General features: G+C 33.6%; 1 protein-coding gene across 5 annotated transcripts in view; it reads right to left on the bottom strand.

Moving 5' to 3' along the window:
* Positions 1-24,928, bottom strand: part of Ap4e1 (adaptor related protein complex 4 subunit epsilon 1) — a 77,775-nt gene that overhangs the window by 5,471 nt on the left and 47,376 nt on the right. For 4 of the 5 annotated variants that reach the window (XR_006855438.2, XR_006855439.2, XM_046461434.2 and 1 more), the window contains 5 exons: positions 19,963-20,221; positions 16,931-17,485; positions 14,270-14,460; positions 12,452-12,609; positions 11,065-11,207 (listed from right to left, as the gene is read on the bottom strand). Coding sequence is in view for 3 of the 5 variants with exons in the window: in XM_046461434.2 (XP_046317390.1) it covers positions 11,065-11,207; positions 12,452-12,609; positions 14,270-14,460; positions 16,931-17,485; positions 19,963-20,221 (1,306 nt within the window). In the remaining 2 variants the exon portion in view is untranslated. Of the gene's footprint in view, positions 1-8,132; positions 11,208-12,451; positions 12,610-14,269; positions 14,461-16,930; positions 17,486-19,962; positions 20,222-24,928 lie in introns of those variants that run through there. The other variant, XM_046461435.1, reaches the window with a different exon arrangement.

The following is a 24,928-nucleotide window of genomic DNA, read 5'->3' as shown; positions in this document are numbered from 1 at the left end:
TATCTTTCACCTTCTTGGTTAAATTTATATCTAGGTTGGTTATTTGTTCATGCCTTGTTGATTTTTCAGATAGCTTGCTACTGACATAGAAACTACTGATTTTTGTATGTTGATTTTGCATTCTGCAGTTCTATTGAATTTATTAATTTTAACCATTTTTTGTGGAATCTCATGATTACATATATATAAAATCATGTAATCTGCGAACAGGCACAATATGGGTATCTGTTCTTTCTTTTGCCTAATTGCTCTGGCTAGAACTTCCAGTCCTATATTGAATAAAATAGAGGCAGTAAAAGTAGGCTTCTTTATCTTATCTCAGATCTTAGAGAAAAACCTTTCAGCTTTTCCCAATTCAGTGTAACATTCACTTGGGTTTATTGTATACGAACTTTATTGTCAGGAGATTCTTTCCCTTAATTTGTTAAGCTTTACTTATTTATCATGAATGGATGTTTAATTTTATCACAACTTTTATGACTATAAAAATTATCATATGGGGCTGGAATTGTGGCTCAGTGGTAGAGCATTTGCCTAGCATGTGTGAGGCACTGGGTTAAATCCTCAACACCACATATCAATAAATACATAAAATAAAGGTATTGTGTCCATCTACAACTTAAAAAAAATTTAAATTATCATATGAGTTTTGTCCTTGATCCTATTGAGATGGCATATCACATTTATTGATTTTTTTAATGTTGTCTCTGCATCCTTGGGATGAATACCACTTGATGGTAAATTGATTTTTTTCTCTCTTTTTATGGTGCTGGGATCAATCCCAGGCCTCATACTACTAAGTGCTCTACCACAGAGCTATACCTCCATTACAATGATCTTTTTTAATGTGCTGTTGAATTCAGCTCACTAGTATCTTGTTGAGAATTTTTCAATCTGTTTGTCAGGTACATTGTTGTGTCATTTTCCTTTTTGGTTATGTCCCTGTCTGGTTTTAGCATCAGGGTTATGCTGGCTTTGTAATGAGTTTGGAAAGAATTCTTTCCTCTTCAATTTTTAAGGATAGTTTGGAAAGAAACAGTATTAGTTCATCTTTGAATGATTGGCAGAATTCAGCAGTGAAGCCACTGGACCCTTGGCTTTTCTTCGAAGGAAGACTATTATTGCTGATTAATTCAATTTTGTTCAGGTTCTCTGTTCATGGTTCAACTATAGTAGTTGTATGTGCTCAGGAGTTTATTCTTTCTTCTAGGATTTTCAATTTATTGGCATACAGTTATTTGAAATTATCTCTTAAATCCTTTGCATTTCTATTGTATCCACTGTAATGTTTTCCTTTCCATCTCTGATTTGAGTTTTTTTTCTCTTTGTTTTCAACAAGGTAAGCATTTATCAACTTTGTCTTTTCAAAAAGCCATTTTGTTATTCTCTTGTATCATTTTTAAAGTGTCTATTTCATTTACTTCTGCTCTGATCTTTATTATAATGTCCTTGCTACTACTTTTGGATTTAGTTTGTTCTTGTCTATTTCCTTGAGGCAGATTTTTAGCTTGTTTATTTTAGAGCTTTCTACTTTTTTTTCTGGCAAATATCTTTGGTTTAATAGAAGATAGCTAGATTCTTAAACTGTGTTCCAGTTATTATATTTTTTTCCTATTTTGATATTTATTTGTTCTTTTCAGATATACATGATAGTAGAGTGTACTCTTGACATATTGTACATACATGGAGTATTACTTATTCTAATTAGGATTCCATTCCTACGGTTGTACATGATGCCTAGCATGTATGAGGCACTGGGTTAAATCCTCAGTACCACATATCAATAAATAAAAGTAGTATTTCATTGGTGGTATATTCATATATGAACATAGGAAAGTTATGTCTGATTCATTCTACTGTCACTTTCTACTATTTTAATGCACATGTTTACTGCTATAAATTTTTCTGTTAGGACTACTTTCATTGTGTCATATAGGTTTTGATTATTGTGTTTCTATTTTCACTTGTCTCAAGGAGTCTTCAAATATCCTTTTTAAGTTTTTCATTAACATATTTGTCATTCAGGAAGATGTTGGTTCACTACCATGTTATTTGCATGGTTTTCACCATTCCTCCCGTTATTAGTTATTGTATTCAAAACAGTTACTTGATATGACTTCAATTTTAAACAATTCATTGAAGCTTGTTTTATAGATGAACAAATGGTCTTTCCTGGAGAATGTTCTCTGTGCTGTTGAGAAGAATGTGTATTCTTCAGTGATTGAATGAAACATTCTATAGATGTCTGTTAGGTCCATTTGGTCTAGAATGCTATTTAACTCAGAAGTTTGTTAATGTTGATTTTCTGTATAGATAATCTACACACTAATTAAAGTGGGGTGCTGATGTAATCTACTATTATTCTTTTGTCCTCTCTCTCTCCCTTGTGTCTGTTCCTATTTGCCTTTATATATTTCAGTGTTCCAAGGTTGGGCATATATAATTGTTATGTCCTCTCATCATATTGATCCCTTTATCTGTTTTTACAGTTTTTGAGTTAAAGACTATTTTGTCTGATGTGAGGATAGCTACTTCTACTCTTGTTTGAAAGGTTTCCATTTGCATAGAATTTTCTTCTCATTCCTTCACTTTCCGGCAGATTCATGACCTTATAGGTGAAGTGAATTTCTTTTAGACAGCATATCATTGGTTCTTGTTTTTTTTTTTTTTTTTAACCCATTCAGCAGCTCTATGTCTTTTAATTTGAGCATCCAATCAATTTACATTCAAGGTAATTAATGATTAGTAAGGACTTACTACTGCCATTTTGTTGCTTTCCTGGTTGTTTTATAGATCATCTCTTCCTTTAACTCTCTCTTAAATGTCTTTTTTGTGATTAGGTAATTTTCCTCTAGAAACCCCAAACACAGACTCCACCTTATGCAATTTTGATAGAACAATTTCCATCTTTTTGTGTTGCCTGTCCCTTAACAAGTTTTACAGTTAAAATCCTTTGAGTAGTTTTGTCTTTTAGTCTTCATATTAAGGCTGTAAGTGGATTACATATAATATTTATTGTATCAGAGAATTCTGAATTTCTCTATATACTTACTTACCAGTCCATTTTACACTTTTAGATTTTTTTTTTTTTAATCATGTTAGCATCCTTTCCTTTCAGTTTGGAGAACCCCCTTTAGCATTTCCTGCAGAAGAAATCTTCTCATCATGAATTCTCTCAGATTCTGTTTGTCTAGAAAAGTCCTTCTCTCCCCTTCAATTCTACAGAATACCTTCAATGGGTATAATAGTCTTGGTTAAGAGGTTATTTTCCCCTTCCGCACACTGCTCATTCCTTCCTGACTTACAAAGTTTCCTCTGGGAAGTCTCATCCTGGGTATATTGAGTGAATTTTATGTTATTTGCTTCTTTTGCTGCTTTCTGAATCCTCTACTGCCCTTAACCTTTTACATATTTCATTACAATATGTCATGGGGCAGTGATATTTGGGCTGAATCTTGTGACATCTGACCTTCCTCTACCTGAATATTTTTCTTTCTCCAGGCTTAGAAAGTTTTCTGTTGTTACTTCCTTGAACAAACTTTCTAGTCTTTTTTATTTTCAAGTCTCTGTTGAATGCCAGTGATCCTTAGATTTACTTTCTTGAAGTTGTTGAATGAATCTTGTTTGTTCATTTCTCTTCATCTTTTTTCCTTTTTTCTCCTCTGTGTATTTTCAGCTAGACTGTCTTCAAGTTCACTGATTCTTTCTTCTGCTTGATAATTCTGCTATTGAGGTTCTCCACTGTATTTTTCAGTTCATTCACTATAGTTTTCACACTCTAGGAATTTTTTGTTGTTGTTGTTAAATTCCTCTGGTAAATTTCTGAATTGTTTTCCTATCCTCTCTCAGAGTTTGCTGAATTTCCCCAAAATAGCCTGAATTCTTGTTCTGAAAAATCTCCCATCTCCATGCTAGTAAGCATTCTATTATGCGATCATGTTTTTTCTCTCACCTGGCACAAATTAGCATAAGCTATATGAAACCCTTTTCCATTGACTTATATCTAAAAATCAGATCACTTAACTTTTAGGAGAGACACAGGATTACATTTTTAGGAAACCTTCCCCAAATTGCCTATGGTCCTGTCCTGAATCTACAAGCAATGATCATCCCATCTCCTCATGAAAGTAAACCTTATAAAAGATGAAACTACATTTAAAATAAGTAATGAATTTTTAGACTGACATTAGCTATTTAGAGTTAAGATTACTAATTCTTGCATATTACCTGATCCCAGATTACTTATTTTGAGAAGACAAGTTTTTTTACAGTCATTCATTTAATAAACTAAGTGTCTATTGCTGAGTGCCTATTGTATAATAGGTAAAAGGGACATAAAAATGTACATATCACAGAGAAAAAGAGAGGACATAAGTTACTAATACCAGAAATAAAAGAGGGACTATGACTACAGATTCCCTGGACATTAAAAGGACCAAAAAAGAAATATTATGAAAGCTCACCCACAAATTGGAAAACCTAGAGAAAATGAGACAATTCCTTGAAATATAAAAACAATCTGAATAGACTTATGTCTATTAAAAAGAGACTGAACTGATAACTAATAAAACTTCCAAAACAGAAAACACTAGGCCCAGATAGTTTCACAGATGATTTCAACCAGACATTCAAGTAGTTACACCTGTTCTCTACAATCTCTTCCAGAAGATAAGAGCAGAAAGCCTATATCTTAACTCATTGTACAAGAACAGCATTACTTAACACTAAAACCAGGCAAAGATATTACAAGAAAACTTCAGACCAATATCTGTTATGAACATAGATTTTTTTTAAAAAAATCAACAAATCAAACCCAAGAATATAAAAGAATTATTATACACTATAACCAAGTAGGTTCTATCCTAAGTACGTGAGGCTGATTTCAAAAGTTAATTAATATTTAACTCATAACATCAACAGACTAAAGAGGAAAATTACATAATCACATCAATAGCTGCAGAAAAAGCACGTTAGAAAACCCAATGCCTGTGATAAAAACTTTCAGTTAACTAGGAAGAAACAGGAATTTCCTCAACTTAAAAAGAATATCTACAAAAAAATCTACAACTGGCATTAAACTTAATGGTGAGAAACCAGAAGCTTTCCCACAAAGATCAAGAAAACGGCAAAATGTCCCTTCTCACCAATGCTTTTCAACATTACACTGGAAGTCCTAGCTAGTATAATACAGATAAAAAAGAAAGAGAAAGAAAGAAAGGAAGGAAGGAAAGAAGGAAGGGAGGGAGGGAGGGAGGGAGGGAGAGGGGGGGGGAGAGAGAGAGAGAGAGAGAGAGAGAGAGAGAAAGGAAGGAAGATAAAAAAAAAGGAGAAAGATAATAAAAGGTATACTGAGAAGGAAAAAAAACTGTCTTTGTTTTAGAATGATCATTTATGCAAAAAATCCAAATGAATCAACAAAAAGAATAGCAACAAAAACCCTGAAATTAACTAGCTATTAGAGCCAGGTTGTAAGATACAGGTTAATACACAAAAGTCAACTGCTTTCCTATATGCAGCAATGAAAAAGAATTTGAAATTAAAACATGATGCCACTTACAATTAGCACCCCCAAAAAATGAACGCTTAAGTGTAAATCTAACAAAGTATAAACAAGATCCTTATAAGAAAAGTGACAAAACTTTGATGAAATAAATCAAAGAGAAAATAAATAAATGGAGAGCATTCTGTGTTTCCACATAAGATGATTTAAACACTGTCAGTATGTCTCTTTTTCCTGATTTGATCTTTGGAACCAGCGCAATCCAATTCAAAATTCCAGCAAGCTATTTTATGGGTATTGACAAATTGATTCTAAACTTTATATGGAGAGGCAAAGACCCAGAATGGCCATACAATACTGGAGAACAAAGCTAGAGAACTGACACTTCTGACTTCAAGACTTCCTATAAAGCTACAGTAATCAATATAATATCCTACTGGCAAAGCAAGAAACAGGAATAATATATCAGTGAGGCAGAATAGAGATTAGACATTAAAAAAATAGTTAACTGATTTTAACAAAGAAGCAAATGCAATATAATGGAGAAAACATGCCGGACCCTTTCAATGATAATGGACCAACTGAACATTCTCAAACAGGAAAAAAAAAAATCTAGACACAGACGTTATACCCTTCACAAAAACTCAAAATGGATCACAAACCTAAATGTAAAATACAAAACTATAAAACTCCCAGAATATAACATAGGAGAAAGTCTATATAATCTTGGTTTGGTAATGAGTTTTTAGATACAACACCAAGGCATGATACATGAAAGAAACAATTAATAAGCTGGGTTTAAGTAAAATTAAACATTTCTGCTCTACAAAAGACTATAAAAAAGACAATCAGATTGAGAGAAAATATGGACAAAGACACATCTGACACCCAAAATGTACAAAGAGCTCAAACTTAATAATAAGAAATGGTTAAAATGGGCCAACGACCATAATAGGCAATCACCAAAGATATATAGATCATACATAAGCACACAAAAAGATGATTGACATATTATGTCATAAGGGAAATGGAAAATAAAAGGAGACATCACATACACTTATTAGAATAGCCAAAATTCAAACAACTGATATCACCAAATGCTGACAAGGCAAGTAATACAAACTTTAGTTCATTGTTGTTGGGAATGCAAGATGGCATAGCCACTTTGGAATAGAGTTTGGCAGTTTGTCACAAAACTAAACATACTTTTACCATACAATCCAGCAGTTTTGTTTTTTACTATTACTCAAGGATTGAAAACATACGTTCAAATAAAAATCTACACACAGATTTTTATAGCAACTTTATTCAAAACTGATAAAACTTGGAAACAAACAAAATGTTCTTCAGTAGGTGAGGTGAGTGGATTAAAAAGCTGTGGTACATCCAGACAATGGATTTTTTTAGCACCAAAAAATAAATGAGCAATCAAACCATGAAAAGACATGGAAGAAACTAAAATGCATACTACTATGTGAAAGAAATGATCTGAAAAAACTATACATACTTTTGACTCCAACTATATGACATTGTGGAAAACGCAAAACTATGGAGACAGTAAAAAGATCAGTGACTGTGGGAGATGGAGCACAGGAAATTTTTAGGGCAGTGAAAATACTTTGTATGATACTATAATGGTGAATATATGTTGTTATACAATTATTCAAACCTATAGAAAATATGCCAAAGGTGAATCCTAATGTAGAGGATAGACCTTGGGTGATAATGTATCAAGGCAGGTTCGTCAACTGTAACAAATGTATCACTCTGTTGGCAGGTGTTGACAATGGGGAAAGCTATAAAAGTCAGGAGTGGGTTATGGGAAATCTCTATACCACCATCCTCTCAATTTTGCGGTGGAAATTAACTTCTCTAACATTAAATAATAAGCTTTATTTTTTAAAAAAAACTTACATGCTCACATTTGCATGCACGCACGCGTGTGCACACACACACATACACACACACACTCATTCATACATTTCTTAATCCTAAAAAAAACTCTTTAAATCTCATTATACAAACACATAAACAAATTAACTATCATGCAATCATTAATCCTGACCCATTTTCTTTTCATTTACAACAGTGGGCAGGGTACATTTAAACTTCTTTTTTCTTTAGTACACAAAAGATAGAGCTTCAAGTTTCAGAACTTTTTTCCTGCTATACAGTGTAGCCAACAAGAGGCATAAATCAATGGCTTTAAACTCCATTTCTAATCTAGCTTTGTGCTTTAGGATACACAATGAAGAGATAGCTAGAACACTCAGATTCTTTGGTTAATAAGTTTCTAACTGATTTACTTGTATTTTACATATTGAAGTGTCCATAAAGAAAGGGCAACTTTAAATGCTGTGGCCAGCCTAGGATGAGAGAAGGGATACAGACAAACATCCTGAGAATCAGTCCACACTCTAATTTGTCTGAAGCCCACGAAGTTCTCTGATCATCATACTGAAGAGTTATTTTCATTTTTTAGGTTCTTTGGAGGCTGTTATTAGTAAACTATTGTTTTCATCCCACTCTAATTACTTCTGGGTTTGTTTGTTTTTCTTGCTGATGCCTACCAAATCACTTATCAGATAATTCAGCTATTTAAATAATGAAGAACATATAGACCAAAGAAAAGTATAGATCACTTAGTATTTATTATGTTTAACTGAACTTTTTTAAATTACAGAATTCAACTCCAAAATAAGGTAATAAATGGCTCTTAAATTGTTATTCACTTGGGTTTTTCCTAAAATTTTAACACAGCAAAACACCTTAAAGACACATGAATACGTTCTTTGTACTTCCAGTGGCTTACAATCATGAAACAAAGATCATGTTTATCCATAAAAAAATTAGATAAACAGCTCAATATTTTAAAATATTAATGACATGAAATAAAAGTAAAGAAAAAATAAAAACAATATACTGCAGGTCTACCACAACTGTTTTGGTAAATGACAATAGAATCTTGTTTAAAATAATGCTCCTTTGCAGAGCATATGCTGTGCTTGGTATGCTTGGCACATTAGCACTTGGTAACTGCTCAGCCTCCCCCTGTAGTTTCTTGAGCAGGACCCTAATTCAGGGTCCACTTTCAAACCCTGAGCCTCTCATCTGCCTGAATCCCCAAGAACCCTTCTGATGGGAGTCTGACCCTTCTTCTTCCACAGCGTCTTAAGGCTTTCCTGTCTTTCCTTATTTTTCTCCAGGTTCAAACTAGATGCCATTTCTAATCTCAGCAACTCAAATAGCTGAGTATCCCTCCCACAACTCTTATCTCAGATGTTGTCCTTTCACTGACTAAATTATGGCTATAACATAAAGAGACTGACTCTATCCACAAACATCATTTTCCTTATTTTATGATCACATCCCCTATAATGCAAAAAAGATTGATGATGCCTGATTTAGAACTTAAAAACATTCAATGAGTTTAGGTAGAATATATACTGATCTAAAGTCATTTAATATCTAATCTTTTCTATTATTGTTATTTGCTTTTAAAAATCATAAAAATATAAAAATTGTAAACATTCTATTAAACATTTCAGTAGAAACCCTGTTACTCTGCTTTTTATTTAGAGATTTCAAAAAGAACAAAAGTAATACCATGTTCTTTTTGGCAGACCCAAAATCCTGCTCCAACTCCTAGACCTACCACCATTATACATTTCCCAACACTAGACAGCTCTGTATGCTAAGCATGTCGCTTGACAACTGCTGCTGCTGCTCCTGAACACAACCTGCAAAAGAGCAGCAGAAAACTGATTGTAATCTCTCCCTGAGAGCTGTTCACGTGATCCCTAGCATCTTACCCTTATCACTCCATACCTGACCCAGCCTCAGGAACCATGCAAACATATATAAATTAGGACACAAAAAACTGGAGCACCTCCTGCACAAAAGGCTGCATTACTTGCAAAGTGGTAGCATTTCCTTTCTATTTGTCAGAAAAACAAACAGGATCAGGTAAGGTATAGGGGATGCTGCTGACAGGCAGGAACAAAGAAGAGACTGATGAGGCTAACTACCAGTGTTCACCACAACCCCAGAGTCAGCACATTCCCCTCATTATGACAGTGCTGAACAAATCTGATCTTCTATTCAAAAGGAAGAACTGATCATGCAGGAAATTCCAGTCACTTATTGCTCTTCTAGCAAGGTTTTACTGCATGTTTTTAAGAGTGAAATTAATAAGATGTTACATCTAAATGAATAACTTAAACATTAATTTTTAAAAATACAGTTTTTGCTTTTGTTCTACACACAAATGACTAATGAAATCTATCGGCTTTGGGGAATCCCCTCAGCATCTTTACCAGATATGGCTGATGAGATCATCTAAAACCAGAATGCCCGACCTGGGTGATAAAAGTACCACTTCTCAGAGTATTAATGCAATGACTTAAAACTGTATTACCTGAATAGTATCCACGGTGAAGTGTCAGAAAAAGTGAAACAATAAATATTTTCCACAGCACCATAAGGTTTTATAAAATACTACTTCAGTAAATGTACAATCTCAAGATTTTGGTCCACATTCATACTAGTCACAACCTCTTTTACTGATAACAATTCTGACAGAGGCCATAGAGGCACACTATAACATGAAAATGATTATATTTTACTGAAGAACCTATATGATATAGTTAGCTGGTCACTGCTTCAGCTATATCCATTGAGTACTAGTGGACTCAAAGGCCAGGAAAGATGAGTTTCACCATTTATACTCTAATCACAAATTCTGATTTGCCAAAAGGACCTAAGTGGTAACTGACTAAGATATTTGTTATACCAAAAAGTCTTTATATTGTTTGCTTTCATATTGTGCTCTCTGGGTTTTGTTTCTATATGATAATACTTTGTAAATGGCTGAGTTTTAAAAATAAGAATACAATGATTCTCTTTAAATTTTAAAATAAGCACAAAAGGAAAACAGACTGATTTTATAGCCAAATAATCTGGAATTATGTTTAACAAGTTAATAATAGTAAAAAATATGAGACTGAATTTCCCCAATATCCAGCATGCTTGTGTATCTCCTACGTGTGCTATACCAACTGACATAAGCAAAACATAATTGAAAGTATCAATTTACCTACCAACAAACATACTGCATTGCAAAGCCAAATATTAATTAGGTTTGGGATTATCAATTTCATGTCTCCCCTCCATTAATGCAGAGAACCAAGTCTTGTCTTTACTATAAATTAGCTAAAGCTAGAGTAACTTACTATAAAATTATTTGTAACAAAATAAATATTTTCAGTCCCTCTACACTAAATGATATATAAATCATTAGCATTTTATAATATTAGATTAGGTCACTTTTGGGGACACAAACATACTGTACAATCCTGAGTAAAAAGTTAGGGATACAGTTTCTTGGGGATCTTTCTTGACCAGAAATCAAAAAGAAAACACATAAACCACAACTTGTAATAATCCCCATTTGCATTAAAAGTACCATGAGTTATTTTTACTTTGGTAAATAAGTTTATATATGTAAACCATTTATCTTGATAGAGTAAAATTAAGCAGAGCTTCTGCTAGGATCCCTCCATCACCTTTTGACACTGATATGATAAATAGTCCGGAAGAGCAGAGCAAGAGGATCTGAACCACAGAGCTACTACATTAGTATGAACTCGGCAATGCAGTAAGCAGGGAATGGATGGGAGCATCTGACAGGCCAATAGCCCTTCGTTGCCTAAAATAAAACAAAAATGAAAATTTTTTTTAATATAAAAGGACTTAAATGGACATTTCTCCCAAGAAGATACACAAATGAGCAATGAGACACAAAAAGATGCTCAACATCACTCATTACTAGGAAAATATAAATCAAATCTAAAATGAGATATTACTTCAGATCTAACGGTTGGCAATTATTTTTTTTTAAAAAAATAACAAGTGTTGATAAAGATGTAGAAAAACTGGAACCCCTATGTATTGCTAATGGAAATGTAAAATGGTACAGCTGCTATGAAAATGATGTGGCGATTCCTCAAAAAATTAAGTATTGATAGCTGGTCCTATAATTTTTGTTACTCGAGAAGTTAAGGCAAGAGGATCACAAGTTTAAGGCCAGGCTGGGCAATTCAGCTAGACCCTGTTTCAAAATAAAAATTTAAAAAAGGAAAAGAAAGTGGGAGGTATCCGTGGTAAAGCACTTGCCTAGCAAGTGCAAAGCCCCGGGTTTAATCCCTAGTACAGGAAGGCAGGCAGGCAGGCAAGCAGCAGTCAGGCATGCATATGGAATTCACATGTGATCCAGCAATACCACTCTTGCTATATAACCAAAAGAACTGAAAATAGGGACATGAACAGATATCTCTATATCTATGTTCATAGCAGCATTATTCATAAAAGTCAAAAAAGAAAATTTGAAATAATAAAAATGAGGTATATTCATGTAGTGGAATAGTATTCAAAACCAAGAAGGAAAGAAATTCTGACATATGCAACTATATGAATCAAGCCTGAAGACATTATGCTAAGTGAAATAAGCCAGATACAAAGGAAAAATATTATATGACTCTGTTAATCTAATATATCTAAAGTAGTCAAATTCATAAAGTCATAAAGCAGAATGGTAGCTGCCAGGGACTGAAGAAGGAAAGGGAAATGGGGAATTAATGTTTAATGAATACAGTTTCAGTTGGGGAACATTAAAAAGTTCTAGAGATGGATGTCAGATGGTTGCATAACAATGTGAATGTACTTAATGCCACTGAACTTATAAATTTAAAAATGGATAAAATAGTAAATTTTATGTTATGTGAATTTTTCAATAAAATATCTTTAATGCGATCTAAAAAACACACTCATCTGAAAATGCTCATAATAGTAAATAAAACTCCAAGCAATCTGACACTTGAACAACTTGATTTGAGTTCTGATTATAAGAAAGCTCCTATAAATACAAGACTGCCTTTACATAATTCTACGAACCTATAATGTCAATAACATGAAGTCTCAGTTTCTGTTGCAGTGTTTTTAGGGCAGAAGGCAGAGCAGCTTGAGATTCTGATGTTTTTATATTTTGCTTCACATCATTTGCAAAGGATAACCAGAGTTTGCCAAAGTCTTCAGTTGAGATTTTTAATGGCCTGAAAATAATTTTTAAAATTAGATTTGTGTGCATAAGAATGAAATTCTTCTAAACACATTTTTAAAAACTCATGGAAATAAAATATAATCACTATAAATCTGGGTCCCACAAAATTTATGTTTTTAAACCAAATATAATTAGAATGCTTACAGTCATTCTCCAACCTAATGAAAACACTGAAAGCAGAAGATATTATTAAATTGCAAATGTCTTTTCAATAAACCACTTGATTTTCTCTTTTTCTGGATATTAGTCATTCCAGTAAAATTTTACCAAGTAATCTCATGAATCATTCAAATATAAAATAAAACCTTTCTTTCAAGTACTCTTTTGATTTGGGGTTGATGTGATATTCTAACAAAGCCAGGTAAAAGAGTAGGAATACAAAGATCTAGTGTTTTAACTAAATTAGACCAAGAAAAAGAATTTAAACAAATATGGTTTTAAAAATAGTTATGAGGGGCTGGAGTTGTGGCTCAGTGGTAGAGCGCTTGCCTAGCATGCATGAGGCACTAGGTTCTATCCCGGGCACCACAAAAAAATAATAAATAAAACAAATAAAATAAAGTTATTGTGTCCATCTACAACCAAAAAAATATTTTAAAAAATAGTTATGACACTAAAGATAATATAGTTAACAATGGGCTTCTCAGGGGGTGGGATTATTATTGGAAACTTTCACTTTCAACTTATATTTTTCCATGGCATTTGAATTTTTATAAGCATTAATTTTACATTTAAAGGGGAAAAAAGATACTTTTAAAGATACAGAGGATTTTATCAGTTCCTACCAAACAACTGTTTGTGTGACACATATTGTACTTCTTCTTACTAATGTTCATCATGAAAAATACTTTCACAGTCCCAGAATAGAAGATCTTCTAAGGCTAGATTTTTCCTTATACAACACCATGCACATAAACCCTCTTTGAAAGATTGATAAACACATTTTTTACTAAAAAATGTTAAGGAATGGACAAAAATTATAGCAGTGTAACATAACTGGATGCGTGGAGATTAAAAAATTGTATAAATATTCACAGGCATTCTGCATTCTTGGTTCAGGCAGCCTTCATTTTTGAAAACATTAAAAAACAGTATATTTATAAAACTAAATTAGAGAAGAAGAGCTAAGAAACTATTTTCAATTATTTTAATAAATCTATACACTGCCTAACATAACACAAATGCTATGTTAATAAACTTTAATAACTGTGTTGGGTAATTTTCTTACCAATCTCTAGAGCTTAACAAACTGACTTTATGAAAAACTGATTAAATGAATGAAATACAAATGAAATTTTAAAAGCTTAAAGAGTCATGCAGAATCTATGACATTATTCCAGTTTAGATATTACTTTCTTTCAGAAGTTTCTCAAGATCACCAACCAACCCCAACCTAAATCAGATGTCACAGTATAATCTCTCATTATGCCATTTATTTTCTCTTAACAGCACAAGTCATAATAACATATATTTATGTGATTGTTCAATGTCTCCTCCCTAGACTAAAAGCACTCTGAAGATAGGGGCTGTGTTCAGTTTTTAATTGTTCTATTGCCCAGCATTTAGTATAGTGCCTCCGTCTAGGGAAAAAAAAAAGCCTAAAAAATATTTGCTGAAAGAATAACTAAATTAACATTCCAGAAAATACTTACCTAATGAAATCTAACAGTGATAAGTTTATGGAAAATTCCAGCTGAACAGAATGAGTATCGATCATTTGATAATTTATAAAGCCAGAAAGATTTCCTTCTGTAAAAGGCTTTTCCAACTGTACACTGTAATGAAAGTTTCTGGTGCTTTCTGCTTCCATTACAGGCAAACAACATCCAAGTTGTTCAGTGATCTTTAAATACAAGTAATAAAAGTATTAAAATAAGGATCAATACCTCTATTATATGAACATCAATTTTCTATTTAATTGAAATGGTAAAAAAGATACTAATGTAAGAAGCTAACAAACTACATTATGAAGATGACTGACAACACACTAGCATAGTACTATACAGGCCAAGATTATGTTCACAAGCAGCATTACAGTTAAAACCCAGGTATAATTTTTTTAAAGAGTACTAAATTCTAGTCTGGTGGCTCTCAATCCTGGCTAGGACCAGATTCTTTTTTTTTTTTTTCCCAAGTATTGTGGACTGAACTCAGGGCCTCATGCATACCAGGCAAGCATTCTACCACTAAGCTATACTCCTAGCTGCTGGCACCAGATTTTTAAAGCTGGAAGAGTTCTTAAAATAACAATAATACAGATTTCTTGCATTCTCATTCTCTACACTTACTCAAGCTGGTAGGGTTCAGGCAACTGGAATAGGGTTTATCTTGGGTTTTATTTTATTTTATTTTTTTTTATATTCCACTAGTGATTCAAATGTACATCTACAGTCAAGAACTTCTGCCCTGGTCAGTGGATCAGACTGTATCTCTTTCAACCCATTCTAACTCATAGAGGAAACTGGGTCAGTTTTGTGGAAGACAGATATACTGGTCAAACTTCACTGCAACTCTACCAAGGACATCTATATGCTAATGCAAGTACACATACTTCCAAAAATCACAATGGTAGTCTTTTGGAGCTGCAGAAGCAACAGAACAGTTGCCTGAACACTCAGTAAGAAGTAATACATAAGTGAGAGAAAAAAAGTAGATGGTAAACACTATATTCTTACTCTTTGATGTTTAGTTTTGTTTTATTAAATCTATGAATTTGATAAAAGTAAATGAAATTGTATAGTAGTTTTGATTTGCATTTCTCCAATTACTGGGAATTTTGAACATTTTTTCATATATTTGTTGATCAACTGTATATTTTCTTCTGAAAAGTGTCTGTTCAGAACCCTACTCTAAGACTTTATCTCACGCCAGTCAGAATGACAGTTATCAAGAATACAAACAACAATAAAGTGTTGGCAAGGATGTAGGGGAAAAGGTACACTCAGACATTGCTGGTGGCACTGCATATTGGTGCAGCCAATCTGGAAAGCAGTATGGAGATTCCTTAGAAAACTTGGAATAGAACCACCATTTGACCCAGCTATTCCACTCTTCAGTCTTTACCCAAAGAACTTCAAATCAGCATACTACAGTGATGCATCCACACTGATGTTTATAGCTGCTCAATTCACAATATCTAAACTGTGGAATGAACCTAGATGCCCTTCAATAGATGAATGGATAAAGAAACTGTGTTGTATATACACAATGGAATATTACTCAGGATTAAAAGAGAATAAAATTATGGCATTTGCAGGTAAATGGATGGAGTTGGAGAATATGATGCTAAGTGAAACAAGTCCATCCCCAAAAAACAAAAGCCAATGTTCTTTCTGATAAGTGGATGCTGATCCATAATGGGGAGTGGGGGTGGTCGGAATGGAAAAAATAGAGGAATTTTGACTGGGCAAAGGGGAGAGGAGGAGAGGAGACATGGGGGGCAGGAAAGATGGTGAAATGAGATACATATCATTACCCTAGGTACATGTATGACCACACATATGGTGCAACTCTACATATTATACAACCAGAGAAATAAAAAGTTGTGCTCCATTTGCGTACAATGAATCAAAATGCATTCTACTGTCATATATACCTAATTAGAATAAATAAATTAATTAATTTAAAAAATAGTGTTGATGGGGCTAGGGTTGTGACTCAGTAATAGGGCGCTTGCCTAGCATGTGTGAGGCACTGGGTTCAATTCTTAGCACCACATATAAGCAAAATAAATAAAGGTCCAACAATAACTAATAAAAAAATTTTTAAAGTGTTGAAAAAATTACAAAAAAAAGAGTAAATGAGATATTTAAAGAGTGCAGGAAGAAAGACCCACAAAATATATATTGAAAATAATTTTTTAAAAAAATTTTCATGTGCCATTTATTGCTGTATCACAGATATTAACTCATTTAATCCTCACAATAACAGGCATATACTGTTAACAAAAGAAAGCTGAGGCACAAAACTGCTAAATGTCTTGATCATGTAACACAGATAATATTAAGCTTTAGAAGCAAGATCTAAGTCAAGCAGTATGAGTCAAAAGCCTACATTCTTTGCTGTGCTTTATCTAAACTCGCTTTGTTTCTATGGCCTTTCCCAATAAAATCATTATTATGCTTCCTTGTCTCTTTTGAATATTTTGTCCCTACTCAGAACAATAAAATAATTATCACATCTCTTACCTATTTTTATTAAAGAAGTAAGAAGGATATGGAAGAAATTTACAAACCATCAGACAAGCCAACAGCAGAAACACTAAGTAAGCACTATCCATTTAAGGTAGAATGATAAAATATTCATTGTCTTACCTTGAAATTTTCTGCAGGAAAAATTTCTAAGTTAGCACTTTTCAATTCGGAACCACTCTTACTAGCAACTGACCAGACCATTAATAAACAATCATCTTTCCAAATCTTGCAAGAAGATACTGATACAGCTTCATTATTACAGACCTCCATAAGATCTGAATGCATGTACTCAGTAGTTTCTTCCAACAAAGAAGAAGCTAAAGAGATTCCCTTGGCAACTGAAGCTGCAGTAGATGGAGGAGGATGAAAAATTTCCATGTCGTTATCAGCAAACAAAGAAGGTGCAGACAGGCTGCAATCTGAGAGTTTCTCAACCAAGGGCAGTTCTGTGAGAGACTCAGAATCCAAAAGTTGTGAGCTGAAAGAAAATTTCTTGAATTCTTTGTCTTCTTTCCCTTGCAAAGTATTCAAGTAATTATTTTCACAGGTCACCTTTGATAAAGAACTAAGGGAAGAACAGGTCACACTATGAGCACTGGTTGTTTCTTCACTTTGGGCTTCCTTGCCTTTTGATTTCCTTCTGAACTTGTGAGACACTGTGTCTGCTTTTCCCAGCTACAAAAATAAAACATAATAATAATATAAAAAAACTATTTTACTAGTCATGAGTTTTAAAGATTCTTCTATAATTTCAGGTGAGTAATTTACTCACTTGCTAAAATTCTATCTAAAGCATAGATTAACAAAAAAAATCAGAGATGAATAAAATGTTAAGCCCTAAAATTGTGACAGCTACATAACTTTGAACTATTAGTTAAACCTTGTTTCTCATTAAAAACATAAAATTTGAAAAAGAAATAAGGTCAAAAAGTCAGTCATGAACAATTCCTAAAAACTTGCTAGATTTCAGAATATTCAAAATAATTGGATAAATTAATAACTGTGAGAAACTCAGCACCCACACACACACACACACACCTTTTTTCCCCAGAGTTGTCTTGCAGAAGCCTAAGTTACCCTCAATAAAAGGATGTTCCAAACCCTGATTTAGTAATCTATAATAATTGTGATTTCATAGTCAATGAGTTAATAAACAGGGAAGAAAAGCTGGTTTTACCTGAAGAATCAAATGGCAGAGGCTGACTGAAAAACTCAGCAGGAAAATATTCTGTAACTGATTAGCAATGTTTGCCACAGACTGAGAAGACAGCAATGGCAAAGTGATCTAACCCTGAGGAATGGTCTAAAAATCTTTTTAAGGACAATCATGGTATAAGTGTATATTGGCCTCTAGAACCTAGAATCAGTCAGCAGACTAGCAGTGTTTTCAGTCCATGTCTCCATGCTCCTGGGGGCTTCAACACTGCATGTGAAGGTAGCTCTTCACATGATTCTAATTAACCAGAATTTTACTTCCCTTTTCATACTTTCTCTATCCCTCTCAAGCCCCAACACCTTCCAATTCTCAACAGACTGAGTTTATTTCATATCTCCCAATTGAGAAGTTGTCAAAAAAGAACATTCCATTACCACACACACACACAAAAAAAAAAAAAAAAAAAAAAGAGGGGAAAGGGAAGAAGAGAGGAAGTGGACAAATATTTTCCATTTTTGGTAGTTATGGGATTCAGATTAGATGTATGTTAGACTACCTGACACTGTCCCTCAGGTCACTCTGTTCCTTTTTTTGTTTGTGTCTAATGCTTTCTTCTGCACTGTCAATCTGCTATTAATTTGAAGCTATAGAAGCCAGAGGGCATCATCATTACAATACATAAAAAGCATTGCACTGTATGTCCAGACAAAACGTCTTAAAAATAAAGGTGAAATAAAAAAGGTGAAGGCGAAAAAATAAACTTTGACGCTTACAATAACATGAAAAAAAAAAAAACAACTTACAATAGACCACAGGCCTACAAATAAGAACTAATTAAAATAGAATACATGACAGTGGCTCAGGAGGCTGAGACAGGAAGGTGAGTTCAAGGTTAGCCTCAGCAAAAGTAAGGTGCTAAGCAACTCAGTGATACCCTGTCTCTAAATAAAATACAAACCAAGGCTGGGGATGTGGCTCATTGATCAAGTGCCCCTGCGTTCAATCCCTGGTACCAAAAAAAAAAAAAAAAAGGATGACATGAATATACCCTAGATTTATTTAACTAAGAGCTTTAAACATTAGAAAAAAATAAAAAGGATTGCTGGGGAAAAGCAGTCATCAATCAGGTATGATACAGTAAAAGCATATCCAGTTAGTCCCAATCCTGTTTGCTTTCTACTAGCAACACAGAAAAGGTTGGGGTTGAGAGGCAAAAGGATACATGCTAATTTTATATGGTATAGATTCTTCTCCTGCTTGCTCAGAACCAGCACCTGTCTTTTACTACAACTTTCATTCTTTTATTATGAAAATAATGTCAGCAAAAGACATTGTAAAAATCATCATAATCCTAATATCTAATTATCATTATCAAAATATCATGTAGTTCCTTCTAGCCTCAATAATTTTATTTTCTTTACGTAAAGCTCTAAACAAGATATAAATAAAACTTTATACACTGCATTTTTTGTTTAACATACCATAAGTATTTTCATTTCACAATGCAATTCTGATCATTTTAGTGGCTGAAAAATATTCTGAGAGAATATAATTTATGTAACCACTCTCCTACAGTTACACGTCTATCTAAAATGATTCCTATTTTTCACTATTAAAATTCCACTTTGAGATGTACTTTTTGCACATATTCAGTATTGTTTTCTATTATTATTAACAATATTTCAATCAAGCCTTCTTCCTTTAGTAAACTGTCCTACTCACCCACAGGGGTGGTAATACCCATAGCCACATGTGTAGCTTTACTTGGACCCTGATTCTTGCCCTAGCTGACAGGACCGGAGAGAACACCTGGCTTAAGCTGACCAGATTTCCTCCTCAGGGACATAAAAGGTATGTTACTGGTCGCTATGGAGTTTAGGAGATGATGAAAGCCAGGGAAGCCACTTCTCGCCATGTATACAGATGAAAGCCAATAACAACGAGGAGCCAATAACAGGAAACACAAATTCTTTGAGGAGCATAACTGATTACTTACCAAATTGACTGTACCTTCTGATCCTAGCCCAACAAATAATGATGAAGCCAACAGCTGCTTTTCTTTCTCCTCTTTAGATTGTGTAAGCACTTGAGACTGATCCCTTTTTGTTATAACTTGATCCATATTCTCTATTGTTAAATTCTCTTGAGGAATAGGTGGAGCTTCCACTTCATCACCAATTTTGCTTTCCTTCTTAGGAAGATAGCCCTCTTTTCCCCACAATTTCTTTATACCTTCTAGCTTCAAGCCACTTGTTCTAGGGAAATACATAAGGAAAGCAAGTAAATTTAATAACTGTCAAACAGTTACTTTCTGGAGTCTTTTTTTTTTTTCAATGCGTTTTATTGCCAATGGCCTTTTAAAAGCAGGTTTAGTATTATATTTTATATACCAGAAGAAAACCTAGATCATTAGATTTCATTTTAGTTATGGCCAGCCTCCCCACCCTCAAACCAAAGAATTTAATGTAACAGAACTCCAAACTTAGTTTTAAAAACCTCAGATCAAGGATGGGAAAGGCAGCGGAGCACAACAGACACTAGTATGGCAATTTGTAAATCAATGGATGTGTAACTGATGTGAATCTGCAATCTGTGTATGGGGTGAAGGTGGGAGTTCATAACCCACTAGAATCAAAGTGTGGAATATGATATGTCAAGAAATTTGTAATGTTTTGAACAACCCACAATAAAAAATTAAAAAAAAAAAAAAAATAAATAAAAACCTCAGATCATTTAATTTTCATTTAATTGCTTGAATAAGTTGTACAAAAATAGAAGTACTATAAATCAGTTCCTCTTCTCCATTGACTTTTCAAAAATATCTTTAATTCTGATGGAATAAAATCAGAAATGACTCTTAAGTTTCTTAGCTATATAAAGGGATTAAGCCTAAATTCACAAAATAATAATTCATAAGCATAAATTGACTAAATAAAATCTTGATGAAAGCAAAAAAAAAAAAAAAAAAACTATTCAAATACACTCCTATGTACAAATTTACTTTTAATCCAAAAGATTTTCTTAATGTGAACACTAACTACATTTTCAACTATTATAAATGTCATTTTGTAAAAATGAAAAGAAGGCTGGTGTTATAGTTTAGTGGCAGAGCGCCAGCCTAGGATGTTTGAGACCCTGGGTTCAATTCCTAGCACCACACACACACACACACACACACACCCAAAAAAAAAAATTTTTGTTTACATAAGAAAAAAGATTTTAGGAAAAAGCACGAGACTTAGGAATTTTTTACAGCTGAGTTGAAGAAAAATTATAATGCTGATTAGAAGCCAGGTGCCCAATTCAAAAAGCTAAGACACAGTATCTCTGCAAAAACACCACAGTCAAATTTAGCATACAAACTAACCTAATGTTTTCCCAAAAGTTACAACTGTGAATCTGGACTAACTAATACAATCATAAGCACAGGTAGAAGTAGCCAGACTGTCTCTATTATTCTCACAAAACTGCATGTATCTGTTGATTACTGGACTGTGGTAATCATTCCACAATGTAAATACATTATCATGTATTTACATTTTGATACATTATCAAAAATGCCATGTCGTATACCTTAAATATATGCAATTTTTACTTGCCAATTACATCTCAATAAATCTGTGGAGGGGGGAAAGCAAGAAAAAAAAAAGTCTTTGTACTTGGCTCATCTGTCATGTTTCTAACAGCACTTTAAAAATTTATACTACAAAATAGAGTAGATGCTAAATTTAATCTTTAAAAAATGCTCAAAAATATTTGTACTCATTTTATTACTTGCATCTAATTTGCTGGAATCATGATCAATTTGGTTTTCTGTACTAAACTAATTAAAAATAATAGGTAGTAATATTTCATACTGATACTATTAGGTAGTAAGTAGTTGAAGGGAAAATTGAATGCTAATAAATCATTTCTTACAGAGGATTGGTTCATTTCTCCTCATGATTTTTACTGAGAGATATTCCTTTAAAAATATCTTCATTTGGGGCTGGGATGTGGCTCAAGTGGTAGTGCGCTCGCCTGGCATGCATGGGGCCCGGGTTCAATCCTCAGCACCACATACAAACAAAGATGTTGTGTCTGCAAAATGCTAAAAAATAAATATTATTAAAAAAAATATATCTTCATTTCCCCCTTTTCTTTCAGGTACAGCACAGATTTATAGAAAGTTTTTAAAAGATAGGGAAAAGAAGTTATCTAAAAAACCTCTTGGAAGACGAACATTACATGCACATGTATGACTACATGAATGGTGTGACTCTGCATCACGCACAACAAGAGAAATGAAAAGTTGTGCTCCATTTGTGTACAATGAGTTGAAATGTATTCTGCTGTCCAATACAACTAGAACAAAAATAATAAAAAGAAATTGGTGAGGATATGGGGGGGAAAGGTACACTCACACATTGCTGGTGGCACTGCAAAAAAATTGCAACCAATCTGAAAAGCAGTATGGAGATTCCTTAGAAAACTTGGAATGGAACCACCATTTGACCCAGCTATTCCACTCCTCAGTCTTTACCCAAAGGACTTCAAATCAGCATACTACAGTGACACATCCACATTGATGTTTATAGCTGCTCAATTCACAATATCTAAATTGTGGAATGAACCTAGATGCCCTTCAATAGATGAATGGATAAAGAAACTGTGTTATATATACACAATGGAATATTACTCAGCATTAAAAGAGAATAAAATTATGGCATTTGCAGGTAAATAGATGGAGTTGGAGAACATGAAGCTAAGTGAAGTAAGCCCATCCCAAAAAACCCAAAGGCCAGGTGTTCTCTCTGATAAGTGAATGCTGATCCATAATGGGGGTGGAGAGGTGGGAAGAATGGAGGAACTTTGATTGGGCAAAGGGAAGGAAGTGAAGAGAAGAGGTTATGAGGGCAGGAAAGATGGTTGAATGAGATGGACATCATTACCCTAGGTACATGTATGACCGTATATAGAGTGGAACTCTACATATTGTACAACCAGAGAAATGAAAAGTTGTGCTCCATTTGTGTACAATGAATTAAAATGTATTCTGCTGTCATATATACCTAATTAGAACAAATAAAAAAACAATAATAGTAAACCTCTTGGAAGAAAACTGGTTGTCCTTGCCATAAGCAGATCTAAAACTGGTCATGGGAATCACTAAAATGACCTCTCGTACCTCCAAGATACTCAAAAGCAAGCACTTCTAGGGCAATCATGAATACCCACTGCTGGGTTACAACATCTCTGTACCCCTTTTAACCAAAATATTCCCTTTAATTATTTCCAAAACAAAAACAACAAGAACAGATGTCCATAAATCATTTATTGATAAATGACTCAAATATTAGTTTAAGAAAGAAAAAAAAGATGTGATGGATGCCTTTAATAAAGGACTGTTGCCCAACTGCTGAAAATGCCCAGATCTCAGTCTGTTCAGGGATTTAATCAGCTGCAAAAGGCTACCTTACCAAAGATCATGCTCCTACCAGGGCAGCCCATATCCAATTACTGATGAACAGAAGTATAAAGTTGTGGTCAATCATCTTGGCCCAGCTCAGGACAACTAATTCTGAAAGGTCATTCTAACTCCAAAACTTCCCATGGGATCAGCTGGGGCTGTCATTGGTACTACATTGCCTCTTTGTCTGCCCAAACCTGCTTCTTTCCCTTTCTTTCTACAGATGTGGATCCGTAGGGCACCCACTTAATATTCTACAAACTAAATGCCATTACAGAATGTGCTCCCCAGGGAATCCAATCCATATCAGCAGGCAAAATGGGAAATGGGGGACAAAAGAATGTAAAAGGAGTCCTAAACTATTTTAAAGATTTTTCTCAATTATTTCAACTGCATACATGCCTAATATCAACACATTTTGCTGTGCATTATTACAGTCAGTCTAAAAAGTGGGAAAATAAGTACAAGCAACATAAAACCATTTAATACATAAAATATGCTTCTTAATGATATGAAACATACTGTAAAAGAATTTTTTTAAACGTAAGTCATCTTTGCCTAGATTTTGACAACACTATTATACATGGTTTTATATATTGTGTCTTTGTTTCATTTTTAATCAGACCATTCAGAAACCCAGATGTAAAATCTAAACCAGTAACCACTGAAAAGATTAGAGGTATACTTTAACTTAGCTCTAGGAATTCACACTTAAGGTAAGGTTCTACTTAGTAAAGGACTTATAGGTAAGAAATTCTAAATTAGGCTTGCTATTTATTTATGCTCAGTTTGCCAGGGACTACAAAAGAGTATCTGTCTTCCCTCTAAAGCTGATTCATCTTGCTGATTTAACACACAGGTTCCCAATCTGAAATAATATGTGAATTATGATCTTCTTTGAAAAGAACTTTCAAATTCATTTCTCATGTTCCATTTCACAATAATATAACACATATAATTTCTTAGCAGTCTTGACAAATAACTTTTCTCTGAGGGTGGTACAGGTAGTAGAGGATTTACAAGGCCCTGTCACATCCCCTAGATCCTCATTTAGTTTTAAAATAGCAGAGGCTTTCACCTGTTATGTAGGTGAAAGGGACTGTGTAAGTTTCTCCCTGAGTTTGGATGGTTTATGTCTCTCCTTCCCTTGCCCCTCTGCTTCCTCAATTAAAGTCATTCACTTCATTTTATGTTCATCTCTATATCTGTCAATATTCTAATGAAATGGTTATAAGCAGCATTTATCAGAAGAATAACAAATAAATTATGAAAAATGTAGAATAATACACTTAATACTTACCAGGGTACACAAAATCTGATATGCTTCTTAAAAATTTACAGTATACAGTAATAATATACACATTACTACTATGTGTAAAGTTTAAACACATCTATTTTGAAAGTTAGGTTAGCTCTTATAGTATAAGGAAATGCTGTACAATATTAGTACCTTGAGAGCAATAAACAGAAACCACTGATAAAACAGCCCATACAGAATTTATGGGACTTTTAG

The sequence above is a fragment of the Marmota monax genome, unplaced genomic scaffold (genome assembly GCF_021218885.2).
Source record: "Marmota monax isolate L192 unplaced genomic scaffold, Marmota_monax_Labrador192_F-V1.1 WCK01_AAM20220418_F8-fsc00001, whole genome shotgun sequence".
Lineage (NCBI taxonomy): Eukaryota > Metazoa > Chordata > Mammalia > Rodentia > Sciuridae > Marmota > Marmota monax.
Note: the sequence above shows the minus strand (reverse complement) of the source record. Positions and strands in the feature narration are given on the sequence as shown.